Here is a 21,746-nt window from a genome sequence, read left to right as displayed (position 1 = left end):
AGCACTCTGTGTAAATAATACATAGCATGTTTAGTAAGTTTGTAGCTTATTCAGAGCATTCTCTAAATCTCTCTGGTTTCTACTTTATTTTGCTTTCTTTTCAGTTTAGTGTGGGTAGAGTCAGAGTACTCGTGCCTTGGGGAAATCTAAACATGTCCGTACCTCCTGATAGTGTTTATAAGAAGGGCCTCCCTGCCATACCCCCATCTCGATTCTGAGTTTCAGCTTGCAGATGGTGTGTTTAGCTTGTTTGAAGATGTTGGGGAGAGCAAGCCAGAAAGCTGAAAGCACGAAAATACATTTCTTTGGGAGTAACCCTCTATATTCAAGAAAGATTGCCTAATGGTTTGAAAGACTGGTCCTATTTTATCAAGTATACCAGGGCTTCCTCTGTTTGCTGAAACCTGTATTTTCATGTAAAACTAAGACTGTTGTGATTTTTAAAGATCTAATAACTATTTTTATTCTTTGGATTTTGAAGGCGATCCAGCATCCAGCAGATGAGAAGTTGCAGGAGAAGGCTTGGGGTGCGGTTGTACCACTAGTAGGCAAATTAAAGAAATTTTACGAATTTTCTCAGAGGTTAGGTAAGTTGAAAGTTTTGTAATTATGATTTCCCTAGTGAAAAAGACATTTATTAATAAGGAATTAACGTAGTATTTTACGTTCACATCGCTGAATTTGCTACATAAGTACTGTACGTACTGTTAAGACTGTAAGAGTACAGCATAATCTCATCCCTGTCAGCCCAGCTCCTTAATGTATTTAGACCATTTCCCTCAACAAATGACAACTTCCCTAAGGAAAATGCTTGAATTTTTTGTAGCCTAAAGGGTCCTAGTGTGAGAAAAACTGCTTGGTCGAATTTTTCCCTGTAGCAAATCCTTTTCCCTAGGGAACTAATCCTCAGGCCCTTAGCTGGATTACTTAGGTTTTTGTGTTCTTAAAGTCATTGTTGGTTATGATCAGTTCATGTTTCTGAAATCGTACAAGATGAGAAATAGGAAGCTGATGAGATGCCTAAAATTTATCTAGCGAGTTGTTAAAACAGAAAGCATGGAAACCATTTGCTTTCTCCCATGCTTGGGAAAAATTATTCAGAGGTCTGAATTGTGGCTTCCATTCTGTAAGTGAGTAAAATTGGAGTTCCGTTGTCTTGGAGAAAGAGGAGGCAGAGCAGGTAAGATTGAGTTAGCTGCTGGAGTGATCTGAAAGACGTAAGTTGCCAGGTTCAAAAAGGGTAATTATTTGTGCTCTGTGTGGTGGTGATGGTGTTGTGTTTTAAGTCTCCAGTTGCCTAGGGGAAAACCTGTTGCTGAGGCAACAGTTGATCGGTCAGCCTGCATCTCAGGTGGCCAGAGCGATCTCTGTGGCAAACCTTCTCTGCGTTGGCTAGTTGAGGGCTTGTGCTTTCCAGTTTCCAATAGGTCCCTGTCACTTCCTGGTTTTTTATATCTTGCTCTCTCTACCTTCATATTAGCTGCTCGGGCACTTCTACAAACTGCTTGAAAGTTGAAGCTCAGTTTTTAAAAAAAAAATGCCTAGGTGTCTAAAAAAGTGTAATAAGAGAATTGCTGTTTTTCCTTAGATGAAGTACAGACTTTAATGTACACAGAAATAATAGTTGAGATAGAGGTGTTGGTATAAATTATCCTTTTCTTATTGGAAACAAGAATTACAACTTATTTTCTCAAGCATGACAGTTCTTTCATACTGCTCAGCCTTTGGATCAGGCATCTATATAGACTGTAGTTTTGTAACCCCAGAGAACCTAAATCTTTTTTTTTTATTTGTTGAGAAACTGTCTTTTTAATTGTGCTTCTCTTGACTCCTTATTTAGTTTTTCTTGTGCTGCTAGTTCCTTGCTGCATTTGTGGTCTCACTGCTGTAGGTGGCGCTCAGGCCCGCTCAGGCGCATCTTGGTCTCTCAGCATTTGCCACTGAGAGAAGAATAATTGTAAAAGAAGCCAGTGAGTCTTATGTGTTCTCTTAGTTTTAGCTGTTGGAATTAAATCTGGCCGGTAGTGTGTGTCCATTTCAGCAGAGGGATGTAGTAACACATGGAGTAGTAAGAGGCTGTCATTTTGCATACTGTCATGTGGGAGCCTGGAACTTTCCTTACTCCAGCAGCTTCTGTAAAGTTACAAGCAAGGTACATGTATAATACAGGGTGGTTAATGTTTCTAGTTTCCTTGCCGACTGGAGCAGATCCTTACTTTCGTATGATAGGAACTCAGTGAGTGAGTGATGAATTAATGAATGCACACATTTGATACATCAGATATGTGTTGGGTATTTAGGAGAAGCAATAATAATGGATTTTAAGCTTTGGAGGCATAGCTTCCCGTTTTAAATCTGGACCTCAAGGCTCTTGAGCTCTCTGTTTTATGTTCATCAAACCTTTGGTCTCTTCTCTTCCTTCTTGAGCCACAGCTGAGGATAAACATTACAAATAGCCCACAAAGCAGCACATAATTGTTATGACACACATGACCCTTCAGAATCGTACAATCCCAAGGAGAAGGTTGCTTGGCCTGAACACCACAGATACACCATTGTGTGGGCTCCAGAAGAGGGATTCTGATCCCTTGCCAGCTGGCATATTTATAGAGAGGCAGGGAAGGCATCATGTGCCTAATTTGGAAGGTAACGGACTTTTGCCGACAAGGTTACCCTTGCTGGCCTGGGAAATATCCTGTACTTGCTTGTTTTTAGTCTGAGGCCTTCCCAGTTGAGGGAGCCACCTCGGGGAAGGCTGCATGATCAGACAGTAAACAGACTGCTTTATCTTTCCTCAGTCCCCCTCCTGTTCCATCGGCTTATTATAGGGACCACCTCCCGGGGTTATAATGATGAGGTCTTTCCAACTGTTGCTCGTTTTCACTGGGCTGGATTGGCCACAGGGAGTGTGGCCATGTTTCTTGGCTGTGTTAAGTCACCCACAGTCTACATCTTTTATGTTCTCTTCTGAGGATTTAGGTTCTGATATGAATCTTTGATGTAGGTGTGGATGGCAGTGGTGGGAATAAATGCTTGTTTCTGAAGGGCAACTTTCCCCAGGGGGCTCCCCTTCGTAGGAATCCGGTTGTTTCGCCTTACCGTTCTACCTTGTGGACTCTGTCTTCATCATTTCTCCCAATTGATCTCTTCCTTGCAGCCTTCTTCTATAGCTTGGACTTGTGCACTGATACACCAGCTAAAATCTTCCAGAATTTAGGGTTTAGTAGCCTGTTAATTACCTCTCATCACCAACCATTTCTGAGGATCATAATCACATGGTTTTGTTTTCGGAGCTCCATCAGGGAGACCAGTCCCTACATTCTTTCTGTCTTCCTTGACTTCCCTTTCTTTACAACTCAGCCAGAAACCTGAGCAACCCTTTGAGATCTTCTCTCTCTGATTCTTCCGTTGACATCAGGCATTGTAGGCTAGTAGGACTGTTTTGTGTCCACAGACGCCCCCCAAGATGAGAGGCTGGCTGGTCTGGGTGCCTCAGAGGTAGATAAGCAGTGTCATCCTCACATGACATTTTATTTTGTAGATTTACCACTGAGGGCTTCAGCTGCTTAAGCACAGAAGTCCTCCAGCATGGCTTCTGGCCTTCCCAACTCAGCCATGTGACTGGACCCTACTCCTTAGGGCAAGGGTCTGCCATCCCCCATAGTGGTAGAGCATTTTGAATGCTAAATTAACCCTGAGACTTGATAAAATCTAGGAAATGCAATTTTCTTTTGTTCTTTAACAGCCTCTAACAGTATTGGTGTTGGTATGGTTTTTTTTTTTAATAGTTTTTACTGTTTTCATATCCTTCAAACTTTGCTTTCCACTTATATTAATACTGACAGGTGGAATGAATCTTGGGAGATGGGTAACCCATTTTTCAAAATAGCTAAACTGTGTTTTCCTTTTAATTGACCTTCACATCCACTCATGCACTTGTAAGCCGTCCCTACTCCTCCAGTTCAATTCTGCACACAGCCCAGATGAAGTGGAGTTTTTATGAATGTTAATCCGATGATATCACTGCCCTGCTTAAATAGTCTCTCCAGGGACATTGGGGTGATGAGACCAGAATGTTTGATCTGGCACACAAATTCTGTGCATATCATTTTGGTCGGGTCAGTCTCCTCCCTCTCTCTCTTCTACCTGTATCGGCCCTCTTACACTTCCTCTACTGTGTCTTGCTCTTCTCAGCCCAGCATCTGGCTCACTGCCCTGTTGGCAAAGTCTCACTCCTCCTCAGTACACACTTCAGTCTCAGCCCAAATGTCACTTACTCAGAGAGGTCTTTTCCTGAGCCTTCAACTAGGCGAGCTCCTGTTTCAATATTTTTCCTTTGTATCATGTACTTCTTAACACATGTCACAGCTGGGATAATTTGTCTTCTCTCTGTATAGTCATGTTCCATGTGGACACAGGGAGCATGTCTGTCTTCGTCTCTGTATCCCCAGGGCTTGACACACAGTAGACAGTTCATACATTTTTCTGACCTGCCATAAAAAAAGGATAAGAGCTATCATTTGGAGTTATTGTGTAGATGACAGACAATGTCTATGTAATGTCTAGCTCAGTACCAGCACATAATAGATACATAAGAAGTACCTACTATGTAGTAATCCGTAGATTCATATTTTATAAGCTTACAGAGGCTAGATAGAATGTTGCTTTATTTGACAGATAGTTTATTATGTATTATGGTGAAAAGAATAGGGCTGCAGAGTCAAAAACATCTGGCATTATCCAGCTATACCCTTGGGGTCTAACCGCTTTGAAACTCAGTGTACCTATCTGTTATGCTAGTGTCCTAGTTGATGGTGACAGGTCAGTGAGAGACTGGGTCACATGCACAGTGTGGATGCTAGCACCTAGTAGGGTCTTCATAAATAGTATAGCCGGTATATTTTTAAGTTAAAGATTGATGATCTGATGTACATTTATTACTATTATTAATAAATATTTGTTTATTAATCTGAAATTTGTTAATGTCAGATCACCATCTACTACTATAATAAGCTCCTGTTTTCTCAGAATAGAATCTGGCATTGTTTTCTTTAAAAAAAATTTCTTCAGTGTTTTTCTTTTTTAATTTATTTTTGAGAGAGAGAGGGAGAGACAGAGCATGAGTTGGGGAGGGGGAGAGAGAGAGGCAGACACTGAATCCAAAGCAGGCTCCAGGCTCCAAGCTTTCAGCACAGAGCCCGACGTGGGATGCGGGGAATGAACGCATGAGCAGTGAGATCATGACCTGAGCCAAAGTCAGATGCTTAACCTCCTGAGCCACTCAGATGCCCCTAGAATCTGGCATTGTTTTCTGATTGTGAATTCTGTAAATGAATTAGTTTGATTTCTTTGTTTTTTTTTGAAAGTGAAATGTCAGTATTTTCTTTTCTTTTTTTTTTTTTTTTTTTGAAGTCTGTGTATTTATTTTGAGAGAGAGAGAGAGAGAGAGGGAGACTCTCAAGCGGGCTCCACACTGCCAGCACGGAGCCCACTGTAGGACTCAAACCCACAAACTGTGAGATCAGGACCTAAGACGAAACCAAGAGTCAGGTGCTCAACTGACTGAGCCACACAGGCGCCCCAGTATTTCCATGTTTAAACGCATTATTTATTAGTCTGGCATTCCAGAAGGAACACTGATTTTGAAGGGACTGTTTTACTTATGTGAAGAATTTAGAATATTTATATTGTGTTCCTAAGTTGCCTAACTCTTAAGACACAGAGAGCTAACTATTAACCCAAATGCTTTATGTCCTGCAGTATCTGAAAGAAAGCAGTTTGTGTTTATAAGTAAGCAGCATGTTCAGAGTATAAGAAGTTGCTCATTCATTCACAGCCATGTAGAGATTTGACTGGTGGACAGTGTACCACTGAAGAAGTGACTTGGCTGTAGGTGACCATTACCAGTCCCTAAAAATCAATACTGTGCGAATGGTGAAGATAATAGAAAATTTGCTGTTGGATCCTGATGTTTAATTGAGATTCACATTCTGCGGTATTTTGAATTTGGGTTTACAGAATTCTGAAACTGAATTGGTCCCTTTAAGGTTTTTATTTTATTAAACACTGTTCAGTTTGAGTGATTGTAATTAGATAATATGGCTTTTGAAGAGACCTTATTTTTATGGGAATTAAAAGCATAACACTTATAAATTGCTTTTTACTGAACAAAAATCTGAGAGATACAAACAGCTTATTAACATGCTAATCTGTCTTTCTTTAGAAGCAGCACTAAGAGGTCTCCTGGGAGCCTTGACCAGTACCCCGTACTCTCCCACGCAGCATCTAGAGCGGGAGCAGGCTCTCGCCAAACAGTTTGCCGAGATTCTTCACTTCACACTCCGGTTCGACGAACTCAAGGTGGGACTCTTCGCTGGCCCTGCATGCGTGGAAACCATGAGCCTTGCAGTGGGCGTAGGAGGAGATTCCTGGGGACCTGGTCCTTAGCAAAACATGGGAAACTGGATTTAAAAGTTGTAGCAGATCTTTGATATATTGTATGTATAGCAAATTATCCAATACTTAGTCTCCCTTTAGCTTCATTTAAAAAAATATCTCTGAAACCTGTAATATTAACCTTTTCTAATACTATTTTTTCTGCTTATTTCTAGTTTGTCTTCAACAACCTTTGATATAAAAATGTTAAGAGCCTTTCTTCCTACCTTCCTACCTTTCTTCATTTCTCTTCCTCATCTGTCTGTCTGTCTTTCTGTTTTCCGGTGCACCCGGTCGCCCCATTGTTAGGAGTGACTGTGCAGAAACAAGCACTACCTCTTGTGTCAGGAGACAGTGACCAGGTGTGAGGCAGGCCCCTTGACTTTCCAGGACTTCAGGGACCTCGTCTGATAAATGCAGCAGCTGGATTCCTAACTATAGTCTTTAATGATTGCATAATAAGAAACGATCTTGTTTTATTAATACTATGAGCACAAAGGATTTATGTATGAGATTTTAGTCTGAGGATCACCCTACTGACCACGTATTCATACTTTTATTGTAATAATTCAAAACAAGTGCCTGTGTATTTCTTATTTTTGTTTATTGGGTAATACTGGTTTTTGGAAAATAAGCTTTTAGTATATTACCTGAAATAATTGAAAAGAAGGGAAGTATTTGGATCATGACTATAAAACCATCTACAGGGTTTATATGTTCTGTAAGGACTAAGTACAGTGTTGCAAAAAGCTATCTTGGATGATACCAGTTTTAGTTCTTAAATTGTTTACAAATTAGGGAATGTTACATAACTAGTTAAAGCTGTATTTAGTGATTTTTACACTATCATTTAGTGTACATAACTACATTTTTCTTTCATAAATATCTTTAGATGACAAATCCTGCCATACAGAATGATTTCAGCTATTATAGAAGAACATTGAGTCGTATGAGGATTAATAACGTTCCAGTAAGTTAATGCTTTGAATTGGGGCAGGGGGGTAGTAGTGAGAGCCGTTAATTTGTTCAGTGTATTATTTTATTTGCTTGTTCGTTCGCATCAAGTTAAAGCCTATGATAAAGTTCATTCAGATCAAGTGAAAGCCAGTGATAAAGTCAGTAACCACCCACGGGCGACTACAGCTGTGAGGAAAGACCAAGATGCCGCAGCCACGCGTGGTGCTTCCCTGCTCTTCCACCTCACGCCTCGCATTCCTGCGGCTGCTTCAGTGGAATTGCACCTTGTCCACATCGCAATAATACTTACAAAATTTCTCTGTGCATTCTATGTTACTTATTTATTTGTTCATTCACTCACTTAAAGATTTTATCCTTAAGTAATCTCTGCACCCACTGTGGGGCTCGAACTCAACCCCAAGATTAAGAGTCACACGCTCTTCCCAGCCAGCCAGCCAGCCAGGCACCCCATGTGTATCTTCATTTGAATTGCACAAAAGCTTTGTAAATGGTGGTTGTGAGGTTGGTTTGTGGTTTTGTTTTGTTTTTTTCTTTTTTTTCTTTTTTTTTTTTGTCTCCATGCTCTTAGAATGGAATAAACCAGGAGAGAAGGTGGCTTGGAATAGGAGGGGTACTGTTGTCCGCAAAGCCGTGGGCCGTGAGCACTTCTGTGCCTGGTGCTTGGCTAGTATAATGTCTCTTCTGGTTTACTTAGGCTTGATTTCCCTCGATTTCTCCTTGTCTTTACCCTTTTCTACCTCCAGGGAGTCAAGTACCAGAAGTAAAACCTTAAATGGAAAGAAAATACCTTTTTTCTCTAGGTATTTTGAGGACCTGCCTTGTGCTGATCGGTGTGAAAAATTTCTAGGCTCAGCCTTAACTAGATAGCTTAATAAGGAAAGACCATGTGAGTGTGTAAAGAGCAGTAAGTAGCTTAATAGGTTAAAGAAAATGCCAAAGAAGACCATTCTTTTGTTTTCCTTTTTCCGTTGAATCAAAATTTTGTGAAGTGGCCGCTGTCAGACATGCCTTGGTTGGAAGAAGGATTTCTCTTACATGAGGCGTCTGTTCTGTTATTTTGCATCAGTTTGGTCTTGCATAGACCACTTCTTGCTGTGAAGCTGACCCTATCTCATCTGTCTTTTTCATATTCACCGTGTAAAGTCAGATCAGATCCAGTCAAATGAGCCCTCTGATTTGAGGGCTAACACCCAGCCAGCCCTCTGCTGTAGCCATCCTGCTACCACTTAAGGCCAAAGACAAGGGTGCTACCTTGCACCCTCGATAATTATAGGTAAATCCTATTGTTACCAACTGAAGTATCTTTCCAGTCTCTTCCTTACCCCCTCCCCATTTCATCTCTTAGCTCTTCTGTCCCAGTTGAGGGCCTCATTCCCCTGTCTGCTGCAGTCATTCTCTGGCAGGAGAACTCCTTTTTTGGCCTCTGGCCTTTTTCCTTTTTGGTACACAATGCCCACCATACTCGTCAACTTGCCTGACTTAATTGTTGTTCTTCTAAGACACTGAGTGGCCCCTGTTACATGCAGAAGAAACATAGGCGCTTAGGCTAGCAGCTCGGGCACTCCGCAGCCTGGCCCCAGCCCTCCTTCCCACCCTTACTCTTCACCAGTTGTTGCCCCTTCTTACCCTGAACGCACCAGGTTACACTCTACGTCATTTGAAAACACTTTCTTGTCCCCTGTCAGGTTGTCGTACTGTGTGCGTACCTGCCTGTCCTCACCTGCAGGAGCTGCCTCTTCAGAGTCTGTTTTAGTTTCTTCCAGTCTAGCATAGTCTTTCTCTCCCCTCCTTTTTCTGTCATCGCTTCTCAGTCTGTGTTGTGGATACTTGCGTGCTTCTGAGACAGAGGCCGGGTCAGCGCCCCCGGCACCTCCCTGCCCCTCCGTAGCATTTAGAGCAGCCCCTTGTTACAGGAGGCAGCCCAGCAAGGTTTCATTTAGTTGCTTGGTGTCATGTAAAATATTTTGAAAGAGGTTAATCTTTTTGAAAAATTGCTTAATGCCATATTTAATCTATTTTTAAATGTTATGTGCACGTGAGGGTCTAACATATAAGAGGAAAGTAGCAGATATTAGCGCAGCAGTCACTCTGCCTAGGCTCCTTTATAAATGTTACCATATTTAATAATTTATGAACTGATATCAAGTGCTCTTATTTTCCACACAGGCAGAAGGAGAAAATGAAGTAAATAATGAACTGGCAAATCGAATGTCTTTGTTTTATGCTGAGGCAACCCCAATGCTGAAAACCTTAAGTGACGCCACAACAAAATTCGTATCAGAGGTAAGTGGTGCCTGGACGGTTACTCTCGGTGTCGTTACCGCGCCCTGCTGACCCCGTGACGCTGCCGTCTCCGTGCGCGGATGCACCAAGTCCTTCCCTTCCCCGCGCCCCACACGTGTGCATCCACCTGCTGTTGGCAGCTTCCCTCTGGGTGTCTAGTGGACACCTCGGTGATACTGTGGCCAAACCAAAGTCTTGGGTTTTTTCCTCCCAGCCTGCCCTTTAGTCTTTTCTGTCTTCATAGTACCACTGTAAAAGCAACTGACTAAGGGTTATCATCCTGAATTCCTTTCTTTATCTCACCTCTTATGCCTCTTCCTTAAGAGAGTCTTACTGACTCTTCCTCCAAAATATACTCTGAATCTGAAAACTTTCCCCTCTCCTCCTCTCCCTCTCCAGACCGGCCCACCACTCTCACCTGCATTCATGTTCCTACCGGTCTTACTTTTTCCACTCTGGCCCCACTATGGTCCTTTCTGCATTAAAGCACAGCAACTGGACCCATGGGCAGGAAGAGCTGCGCCTATGATCCTTTCTTCAAAGAGCAGCCAAGTAATCATCTTTTTTTTTTAAAATGTTTGTTTATTTTTGAGAGGGAGAGAGAGAGTCAGACAGAGTGTGATCAGGGGAGGGGGGCAGAGAGAGAGGGAGACACAGAATCTGAAGCAGGCTTCAGACTCTGAGCTGTCAGCACAGAGTCTGATGGGCTCAGATTCACAAACCATGACATCATGACCTGAGCCAAAGGATGCTCAACTGATTAAACCACCCAGGCACCCCAGTAATCTTTTTAAAAACCAGATACCTTTCTTCCTCTGTTTAAAGTGTTTCCAGGTCGCCTGGGTGGCTCAGTCAGTTAAGTGTCTGACTTCAGGTCTTGATGTCACCGTCTGTACGAGCCCCGTGTCGGGCTCTGTGCTGACAGCTCAGAGCCTGGAACCTGCTTTGGATTCTATGTCTCCCTCTCTCTCTGCCCCTTCCCCTCTGTCTCTCTGTCTCTCTGTCTCTCTCTCTCTCTCTCTCTCAAAAATGAATAAATGTTAAAAAAAATCTTTTTAAGTGTTTCCAGTGATTTCCCAGTAGGCTTAGGACAAATTCCCCGTACCTCATGGCCTGTGGGGCCTTGGCTGCATGTAGTGGTTGTTTCCACTCAGCCAGAATGGAAGCGACTCTCAGAAGAACAAGGTCTCAGTTCTCTAGCCCTTAGGTGTATCCCTAGAGCTCAGAACAGTACCTGGAATCTTGCACATTTTTTTAAAAATTAGGAGTAGGAACCAAATTTTAAAGTGGTCAGTTTTTCCCATTGTGCTAGGTTTTAAATTACACTTTAGTAATAATATCACTTTCACTTTTTTTCATTATGTACTTTTACAGAATAAAAATTTACCAATAGAAAATACCACAGATTGTCTAAGCACCATGGCTAGTGTATGCAGAGTCATGCTCGAAACACCGTGAGTATTAGCTGATCTTTTTCACTCTAACAGTCCTACCGAAATTGTTGTCTGGATGTGAACGTGTCTTCTTTGGAAGGTGGGGATTAAGTATATCTGAAGGATCCAGTGTTAATATATGAACAGTATTAAGATAATTTGGAAGCATAACATAACTTCTGGTTTGAGTAGAAAGTACAGTGGGTTTTCAGGTGCCTAAGGCCAGTCAGGCTAACTTATAACTTAGACTCTTCAGGATGGGGAATTTTCTGGTGCTCTTACAGGAGGTGGGGGAAGAGCTTTGGTGTTTTGGTTATGCTTCTCATTAAGCATTCTCTCCTTTTCAGTGAGGAACCTTGCCCTTTGCTAGATGAATGGTTGCCCTCTTACTTGAAAAGGCTTTCCAACCAGCTGCTGTGTGTAATGGTGCTTTGGAAAATGAAAAGCTGCAAACTCTTCTCCTTATCCGTGCCCCTCAGTATTAATTCATAGTCTGTATTTTTTTTTATCCAACACTAATCTGAATTCTCTTCTGGGTTTACCTTCACTTTCAAGCCATTTATCATATGTTCCACTGTGTTTTCTGGCTGGATTTTCTTATCAACAGGCACAAAGGATCCCTCCTGGATTCCTGAATGACATATGGTTTTATTAGATAACTTGTTTTTGTAGAGCTTTTCATTTTCCAAAGCGCTATTACACACATCATCTTACTGGGAAGCGTTATGAAGTAGGAAGGCCACAATCCATCACCACCATCATCATCATCATCATCATCTAGGGGAGTGAACTCCTGGGAAGTGAAAGGATTCTAGCCCAGCGGTCAACCCCACCCATGTTCCTGGGTAGCCCTAGCCTGGTTTGGACACTCTCTGCCAGGTCTTGCTGTCTTCTGCAGAGCCAGAGTTCTATTTTCCTTTTCCCAAATGAGAGACTATGATTGAATTTTTAGTAAAATTAGAATGCAGTAATACAATAATGCAATATTTTGGTTAATAAGTTAGCTTCTAAATAGCCAACATATTGCTTTATTAAGCGAGTGATTTTTTTCCTATCGTATTGGTAGTAACAGCCTTTGGTAGTAACAGTAAAGCACCTGTCCTAAAGCTGTTACTTTGGGGCTTCCATTTCTCTAAATTTGCCTCATCTCTGCCAAGCAAAAGGGGTGATAGACCAAGGAGGGTGCATATAGAGATCAGAATACGTAAGTGACCACCATTCTACCAACCTCACTTCTGGGATTCTCACAGTGGAGAGAGGAGGGCGTAAGTTAGCATTCCTTTTACAGATCAACAGGGTACATCCTTCAGCATCAGCTGGAAGTTGAATCGACTCCTTAAGTGACGATGGGCCTCCCCCCTGATCCGTATCTTTTCTACCCTGCAGGGAATACAGAAGCAGATTTACAAATGAAGAGACAGTGTCGTTCTGCTTGAGGGTAATGGTGGGTGTCATCATACTCTATGACCACGTACATCCAGTGGGAGCATTTGCCAAAACTTCAAAAATTGATGTAAGTTATAATGCTTTACTTGATTTTCAACCATTTCCATAAGGGGAAATGGTAGGCTTTTCTGTAAAGAGCTGCAGGATGACTCTGTCACAGACCTTAGTTTTACAGATTCTGTTGCTCTCGTATCGTGTGGCCTGGTTTATAGCCATGCACGAGTGCGGCAGAATGGAGGACAGCTGGACCTCGAACTCGCCGCGGTCCTTTTGCCTGGTGGGCAGTGTAAATAATCAGACATCAGAAATTTCATTCTTTGACCAAAGGCCCTTTCAAACAAAAGATTTATTTCCATATGTATAGAGAAAGTCAGTAGAGGTGCTCCAGTGGAAAAAGACTATGTAATAGAATACATATTTTTCTCCTCCCTCCCAGGCATAGTAATTTGTGGCTCTCATCTAGATGTCAGCTTTGCTTCTCTCTACACAAGTTTATATTAGGAATAAAGTAGCTCCCTTGGTTCCTCTGTTGTAATTTCTCCCCTAGTCACATCTGGTTCATCAGAATTATAACCAGTGTTTGGTGAGAGTGGTCTTCCAGTTTCCCTTTCATAGTTGAGGCTCTCAGCATTTCGTGTCTACATTGCTTACTGCCAGCCAGTCTCCCTTTCTTTATTCATGTCCATCCTCTGTAAAGAGAAACGGGTTAACATTTATTGAGTGAATACCGTGTCCTAAGAAATTTATGCTTGTTTCCCACTTACCTCTGAAAATATTCCTAGGATGTAGATGTCATCCCCCCTCTACACATAGATAATCTAAAATTTAGGGAAGTTCCATAGCATAATTGCCAGTGAATGATAGTGGGATTTTGAATCCACATCTCCATGGCTTCCAAAGCTGTAGAATACTGTGTTCTACGTTTTCACAATCTTCAGCTCGTCTATCTTTACATACCGTCTACACTGAGCTGCTCCCTTTCTAATGGCCCATAACAAGTTCCCTACCCCTTCAGTTCGAAATGAGTCCTCCTGGCTTCCGGGGCTCTCTGTAAACTCCCCTGTGAATCCTCAAGATTCTGTCCTCGGCGTGTGATAAACTTTATTATTTTTGTCGGGGTGTTTGCCTGGAAAGGCGCCTCTGTCGCTTGGCAGCCTGTCGGTCCCGTCCTTTCCGAGGCTGCCGCACACCTTCTCCGGGAGTCTTCCCTTAGTCAGCCTGTAGTTTCCTCATTAGTTAGTGTGCACGCTGATTCCTATTCGGTTCTTGAAAAGTTTTGTTTGAGAAACTGAAAATAACCTTTGGGTAGATTTCTTCCCCCTGTTCTAGCAGTGATGATGTTGACATTTCTAGGATGTAATTTCTCCTGAGTTCCATAGTTGTGGTGCTGATTTAAGTACTATTGTTTTGATAATGAGTGTTCTTTGAGAAAACTCGTTTTTTTACCTTTTCCGTTTCCTCTTCTCCTTAGATGAAAGGTTGTATCAAAGTTCTTAAGGACCAACCTCCCAATAGTGTAGAAGGTCTTCTAAATGCTCTCAGGTGTGTATATGTACAGAACAAATATATGTAAGTGCTTCAAAATATGCATAGTACAAAGGATATAAATATGTACGTGTTAGAAATGTGCAGATATCATTTTACTTATTGGTAACCTTGTGTTTAAGTTTTTGGTTGCAATATTTTACAATAAAGAGTGTGTGTGTGTGTGTGTGTGTGTGTGGTGTGCAAGCACAGATAAAAATAGCAGCTTCATTTCTTTGCTAAAGATTTTGGCTTTCATTTTTTGCTCCACTTGGGATGTTTATTTTTTAATGAAAGTAAACCATGCTAATTGTAAATAAAACTCAGCAAACATAGGAAAATTTAAAGCAAAAGAAGGAAATCACATAGTCTCACCATTTTGAAATAAACTGCTGTTAATATTTTGGTATATAGTCTTCCACAGTTTTTTCTTTGCATTTGTAGGTAGTCAAAGTTCGGTGATATTTCTCTTTTTACAAATGTAATGCTCTACAAACCCTTCTATAACTACCTCTTACCTCTTTCCCCTTAATATAGTGTAATAATATTTCTGTTTTCACAAATATTTTTGTTACTTTTGTCTATTTCTTATAGAATTTCTTATAATGAAAACAAAGCTGTTATTATTTGACGTCTTTTCTTGCTTACACTACATGATTTAGCTATTGTAGCTCCTAAGAATGCTGGAATTTTTTTTTTTTTTAAGGCAGGATTCTTTTTTCTTTTTCTTAAGTAAGCTCTAGGCCCAATGTAGGGCTTGAACTCAGGACCCCAAGATCAGGAGTTGGAAACTTTTTTTTTTAAATGTTTTTATTTATTTCTGAGAGAGAGAGAGACAGCGTGAGCAGGGGAGGGTCAGAGAGAGACGGAGACACAGAATCCGAAAACAGGCTCTAAGCTCTGAGCTAGCTGTCAGCACAGAGCCCGACGCGAAGCTTGAACCCGCAAACCGTGAGATCATGACCTGAGCTGAAGTCGGACGCTTAACCGGCTGAGCCACCCAGGCGCCCCTATAGAAACTTTTTGAGGTCACAGGCCATCTTTGCTTTTCAGTACAGTCCACATGATACACAAAAATGATGTCCAATTCAGTATTAAATTTCTCACATGTTTTATGAGACAGCAGGTCATTCCTGTTGAGTATTTAGTCCCACTTGGTACATCGTAAAGCAGAATCTGCGCTGTGTCATTTCAGCTGCATGGAACGAACCGTCAAAGGGTTTCATTAAGATGATAAGAAATATTCTGTAAGCAGTTAGTGCCTGAACACAGGGAGTCTGTTCTAAACAAACATCAGAAAGATTAAGGGATGTACATCATATAACAATAAAAACCCTCATAATGTCAAGCTCTTCCAACCGTAAGTCTATCAGAAGCCACAATTGTTGGGCGTTTTTTACTCTGGAGGTTTTTACAATGTGAACCTCATTGGTGTCACCCAAAATCGTGGTGTTGTGAACCGTTTCTACTTGATCCCTTTCTGAAAACCCTCTGGGTCCCAGTCTCAGCTTGGTTTTTCTCCCAAGACTCTTATGGTCAGACTCCAAAGCCACCAGTGACGGGAGACCAGTTTTGAAAAGGGAGAGGGACTTGAAGGCTAGCAGGGTTTGGAGTTGTTTCTTTACTTTGAAGGGACAGTGGTCCACACATTAATTTTAAGACTCAGAGTTTGCTTTTGTTTTTCAGTATTTGAAGGTAGTTCATTCTCTTCCACTCTAGAATTAGGGCAGCGTTGGGCTGTGGGGCTAAGTGAGAGGTGGGGTTGAAGTCTTGCACACACCAGTCTGGTTTGCACCATTGAGGGTTTTCAGTTTTCTTTGCGGATCCTAATGGAAAGTAGAAGATGAAGGTTTTGTTGCAGAGATAACTCTTGAACCGTTTTTATTCCTGGTGGATGTGTTTTGTGGCTGGTTCTCATTTTCCCACCTGGAGGTTTCCTCAGGTTCATTGGTGTACTTGATGTTTTGTAGTTGTGGTCACAGTGAGGGGCAGTTTTACAGCCCTGTAAGTTTACAGCGTGGTTTCATCTGTATGACTCTATCTAACCTTAACCACAGCCCTGTGAGGTAGGTGATGGATGTGAGATGAGGGCGATGTCTCCATTGTACCGTTACCTTGAGCTCTTGAGAGACTTACTGATTATATAGGTGATTAATCAATGTTGGAATCTGTCTTCACGTTCAGGATTTCATTCTTAACATCCCATATGCTTGATGCTGTACCATTGAGCCGTAGGGTTCCTGTGTGATTGAACCCTGGAGTGTTTTTGGAGTAACTGGCAAGGAAATGAAAATGCAGATTCCCAGGTCACCACACCCATAGGGACTCTCTCTAAGGTCTGGTGTGGGGCCCAGGCACCTCTTTTTATAAGTAAACACCCTGGCTGATGTAATGCTGGTGCTTTGAGAAACATTGCTCAAACTACATCACCCTCGCCCTTAATATGCTTCATTTAGAGCAAAGGAGTTACTGTGTCAAAAGTGTTTTTGTAATCCCCGAAGTGCGATGCAAATGTTCATTGGTAATTAAACCTTTACAAAATGGAAGACACTTCTGTGGAATTACTTTCTGAGTAGCTGCTTTACTAGAGAGGCTCACCCCACCATGTTCCTCAGCCAACTGTGGTTAACCCAAAATTTTTAAGTTTTAATTGCACAACACATAATATGCTATTCATTTGGAGTGTTTTTCTGTAGGAATTACCTGGTGCCTCCAGTTTACAGCATGTGATTACAGGGAAGCAGCAAGTCATGTCTACATTCAGTAGGTGGAGCCATGGAACCAAGTCCCTTGAGACCTAGGGCTCCTAAGGTTCAATGTTACATAACTGCTGTCTTTATTCAAGTTCAGAGTAAAGATCAATAATAGTTGCTTTTCTTCAGTAGAAAAGCTATATGCACCTGGAAAGGAACTTGGTTGTTATGCACAAAGTGAGATAATCCCATATGTGTCCATACATTTTCACGCATGATCGGTGTTACAGGCCTTTTCTTGGTAGCAGTGTGGTGACGGGACACCTCCCTGCAGTTGGCCCCGTTCGGGGGAGGCTGGGGGGAGCGCTGCGAGTGCACGCTCCCGTCCCGCAGAAGGCGCCCGCTGTCACAACGTTGCTGAGCAGCGACGCGCACAGCTGCTCGGAGCACAGATGCTGGTGTGCCCGTCGGGAGTCCTCTCCCCTGGGAAGGAAAGGGGAAGACGGAAATGAAGACAGGGATGTTGGACATTTTTACTTCCTGACGTCAGGAGGCTTATGTGTAGCTGTAGATACTTTATCTGTACTTGGAAAATAAAACAGAAAGCTTTAGTCTTGGCCACATCACTTCCCACTTAATGTAAATAATCCTTCATGGATTTTTTCCCGTGGTTGCTTGCTCTCTCGTCTTCCTTCCGCAAATCTTCATGGAGCGCCTATCCCGTGCCGGGTGCTCGGGTGTCTCTTCAGGAGTGTGCGAGCAATTGGGAAGTGCCTTCTAGGCAACATTGTAGAGGATGGATCAGGTGCTTAATCAGTTTGTGTGTGTGTCTTTACCTCTCCAAGGATTTGAGTTCAGATACTTTCTTCGGGTTTTCAATTGATTTGAAACCAAACTAACAAGAATTGGGTTTAAATTTCTTGAACACACAAAGGCCGTCTGTGTATACTTTGCTTAATTATATAATCCTTAAAGATAATATGTGAAATTCGTACAAGCCAGATTAACTGATCAAGAATTAAGCTCTGTGTGAATTGTCTCCAAAATATGTCCCCCATTCAGGCCTTGGGCCCCTGTTCCGTTGCTGCCCATCTGGCCCAGGCCGCGGCCTCTCTCACTGAGGCCCCTGGCGCAGCCGCGTGGTTGGTCTGTGCTGCGCCTCTGCTCCCTCTGGTTCTTCCTCAACGGCCAGAGCTGTCCTTCCACAACATAAAGTCGCACATCGCTGCCCTCTTTAATGTCCTCCCCTGGCTTTCACTGCACTTCTCCTCACCGCGGGCTTCAGTGTCCTTGTGAGCTGGGCTTGCCCGGCATCTAAGGCCCCATCTAGTACTTTCTTCCTTTGCCCCTCGTGTGAGTGTGTTACTGTCCGTTGTCTAAGCCATGTTGTAAGCTCCTGGAACAGTGCCAGAAACATAGTAGCTCATTTACTGAATTTTGGCTATTAAAGGGCTCCTGTAGGAACTCTTCTCATAAAATAATAATCACTCTTCATGATTCTTTCCTTGTGTTTAGATGCTTATATAGCAAAACATGTCTGCCTGGAAATAAGGCACTTCAGGAATGGAGACATTTTGGGATGTGACCGTTGGAGCTGTGGTAGTTGAGCTTAGCTACAGACTAGAATGGGGGCCGGCCTTTCTCTCTGAAGGGCTGGAGAGCAAACAGACATTCTAGGATTTGGGGTTACATGGTTTCTTGTCACAGCTACTCAAGTCTGCCATCGGGGCAAGAAGGTGACCAGAGAGAATACTTCAGTGAGAAGTACACATATGGCTGTGTTCCATTAAAACTTTTTATAAAAACACTGAAATTTAAATTTCATGTAATTTCCACATTAACTTGAAATATTATTCCTTTGATTTCTTTCCCCATTCATTTAAAAGTATAAAAATAGGGGCTCCTGGGTGTCTCAGTCGGGTAAATTTCCAGCTTTGGCTCAGATCATGATCTCACAGTTTGTGTATTTGAGCCCCACGTCGGGCTCTGTGCTGACAGCTCAGAGCCTGGAGCCTGCTTCGGACTCTGTGTCTCCCTCTCTCTCTCTGCCCATTCGTCCCTCGTGCTGTCTCTTTCTATCTCAAAAATAAACATTTAAAATAAAATAAGTAGAAGTGTAAAAATACACTTAGCTCACAGGCCATGCAGAATAGGTAGCGGGCTAGATTGGGCCGCAGGCTGCATTTGCCACAGCCGTTTTCCTCGAGTGAGAAGGTACATCTAATTGTTTCTTTTAGAATTTAACTGGATCGTTCCAACAGGGCGGTTCTACCTTAGTTAAAGAGCTAGCGGACAAGCTGTATAAAAGGAGGTCAGGGAGGCGAAGCAGGGCGGAGCCTGGACGCGCAGAAGCTGGAACGAGAAGGCACAAGATTCTGTGAGAGATTTCTGCCTCTTTGCCCAGCTTGTGGTAATTCTAGAACCCGCGGTAGGTCGTGGTTTTCGAGTTCCCTAAAATGCTGTTCTCCCCTGTCAGGTACACGACAAAACATTTGAACGATGAGACTACCTCCAAGCAAATCCGGTCCATGCTGCAGTAGCAGCCGCGGCGCCTGCTGCGGACGGAAGGCAGTATTCTGCGCTGGCCGAGAGTGCACAGTTTGTAGTGATTGCAGTTACGATCATGTACTCCTGCGTTTCCTTTCTTTCCTCTGTTCCTCCGCCTCTTTTTTAATCACGTTCTTGTTCCCAAGACTTCTTTTCTGTGCCAAAACCAGTAAAGTTCTACTCCGAAGGGACGCTGTCCTTTCGAACGGGCCATCTAAGGCAGCTAATTCCGCATCGCATTGGGGTCTCTACTGAGAAGAAAATTCTGTGACTTGAACTAAATATTTTTAAATGTGGATTTTTTTTGAAAACTAATATTTAATATTGCTTCTCCTGCATGGCAAAACTGCCTATTCTGCTATTTAAAATCCCTCAACGACTTTATTTTCTACTGCCGCTTTTTTCCTGTGCAGCCAAAATGAAAATGTTTAAATTAACTGTGTTGTACAAATGGTACCCAACACAAACTTTTTTTAAATTAGTAAGACTTTTGTTTAAAGTTTTAAGTTTGCATTTTGACTTTTTTTGTAAGGATGTATGTTGTGTGTTTAACCTTTATTAACTAACGTTAAAAACTGTGATGTGTGCGTAGAATATTACGTATGCATGTTCATGTTTAAAGAATGGCTGTTGATGATAAAATAAAAATCAGCTTTCATTTTTCTAATGTGGCTTGGTTTACTGGTATTTTGTTTTTAGGCTTCTGAAACGCGTACACACATAATGTCCCGTTCTTTTAGGGGAGAGCTGGGCTGGGTGTTTTTAATAGTCTTTTTCTTCATTTTTGTCTACGTTTTTAACTGCTTTTAAAATTTTGCTAAACAAAGTTAAGATCAGGGATCTGGTCGTTAGCTTGCCTTTTATTCCTGATTTACCCTTGTATGGGTGATAGTAATAGAAGGAAAACTACATTTGCTCGATTTCACGGTTCCCAGGGGTGAGAGGGAAGCCCCAGGAGGCAAAGAGGGTAGAGGGAGGAACAGGCCTCCACGCTGGGAGCAGAGGGAGTTAAGCGGGACTTGAAGCCAAAGACCTTGACTCCCTGGCGGTAGAAAACTAGGGTGTTTGTTGTTTTAATATCATAAAACCTTAATCATGGAATCAAAATGTGCTGATTGGGAGAAGCAGCTTGAAGGTGGCGTTGTCTAGCTGGGCTGGTGGTTTGCGGAGTATGTGAGCTCTGGTGCGACTGAAGGGGTCAAGTGTGGAAGAGAGTCCCAGAGGCTTCCTTCAAGTCCTTCTGGCTTATTAACAGTGTCAGATCCTGATGCCCACGGCACCATGGTGGCGTCCCTGCCCACCTTCCTGGCCTTCATCTCCTGCTCTCCCGGGCTCAGCTGCCTGCAGTTTAGATAAGTTGTTTGCCCCGTCATTACCTCCCTAACTCCGGCGGGTCCCTGAGTCTGCTGTGCCCTCCCTCCCCTCCTCCCTCACGCCCACTTGATGAGCAGCAGCTTGTGGGACCTTCTTCATGAAGCCTTCAGGGTAACCTTAACCCCAGTCTTCTAAGAGTATTGAAATGGGTTAAATAGTGGCTCCACTGGAAAGATATGTCGACCCACAACCTGAAAATACAACCTTATTTGGTAAAAGGGTATCTGCAGATAGAATTAATTTAAGGACCTGGAGAGGAGACTATCCTGAATTCACGTAGGCCCTAAATCGAATGACAGATCCTTAGAAAAGAAAAGAAGGGGAAACAGACACAACGAAAGGCCCTGTGAAGATGGAGGCGAATTGGAGCTGCGTATCCACAAGCTAGGGAACCGAACCAAGCATTGCTGCCGTTTGCCAGGAGCCGGGAGTCCTGGGACAGATTCCCCCTCGAGAAGCCCCCCGTCGCCAGAAAGACCCAGCCCACTTTTCAGACTCCTGGTCCCCAGGACTGTGAGAGAACATAATCCTGTGTTTCAAAGCACCTGCTCTGTCGTCCTTTGCCGTGGCAGCCCTGGGACTCTAATGCGGGTGTCTCGTCAAGCACCTCTGGTACTCGACTGCGCCCTGTGGGTACCTTTTCTGACTCTGAGAACCCAAGAGCAGAGCCACGTCTGATTTCTCCCTCCGTGTCCCCAAGATCGTGCGCAGTCCCCAGATTTGAGTGGAAGCCCAGTGAATGCCCGAATGGAGTGAATGCGTACAAATAAGTCATGACGCCCCCGGACTAGACAAAATGACACTGCTCTGGCCCTTGCAGCCAGCACGCTGCACGCTCTGCGTCCTGGAGAATAAGTAGAACAACCCCTGACTCTAGACACAGAGCCAGCAAACTGGTCTGTGGGCCCATCCGCCCACTGCCGATTTTTGTACAGCCTGTGAACTAAAAGTAGTTTTTACATTTTTAAAAGGTTGGGAAAAACCAAAAGGCTATTCCGTGGCATGGGTGAAGTATATGAACTTCAAACTCCAC

General features: G+C 42.9%; 1 protein-coding gene across 8 annotated transcripts in view; it reads left to right on the top strand.

The window, feature by feature from the left end:
- Window positions 1-20,006, top strand: part of CYRIB (CYFIP related Rac1 interactor B) — a 101,349-nt gene extending 81,343 nt beyond the window's left edge. For all 8 annotated transcript variants that reach the window (XM_077749989.1, XM_077749995.1, XM_077749992.1 and 5 more), the window contains 8 exons: window positions 482-587; window positions 6,224-6,360; window positions 7,328-7,405; window positions 9,580-9,696; window positions 11,071-11,150; window positions 12,516-12,642; window positions 14,047-14,117; window positions 19,269-20,006. In XM_077749989.1, coding sequence (XP_077606115.1) covers window positions 482-587; window positions 6,224-6,360; window positions 7,328-7,405; window positions 9,580-9,696; window positions 11,071-11,150; window positions 12,516-12,642; window positions 14,047-14,117; window positions 19,269-19,332 — 780 coding nt within the window. In that variant the 3' untranslated portion in view covers window positions 19,333-20,006. The remainder of the gene's footprint in view (window positions 1-481; window positions 588-6,223; window positions 6,361-7,327; window positions 7,406-9,579; window positions 9,697-11,070; window positions 11,151-12,515; window positions 12,643-14,046; window positions 14,118-19,268) is intronic.
- Window positions 20,007-21,746: the final 1,740 nt, after the last annotated feature.

The sequence above is a fragment of the Crocuta crocuta genome, unplaced genomic scaffold, assembly GCF_008692635.1.
Source record: "Crocuta crocuta isolate KB4526 unplaced genomic scaffold, BGI_CrCroc_1.0 scaffold119, whole genome shotgun sequence".
Taxonomy (NCBI): Eukaryota; Metazoa; Chordata; class Mammalia; order Carnivora; family Hyaenidae; genus Crocuta; species Crocuta crocuta.
This window is presented reverse-complemented; position numbering and strand designations above follow the sequence as displayed.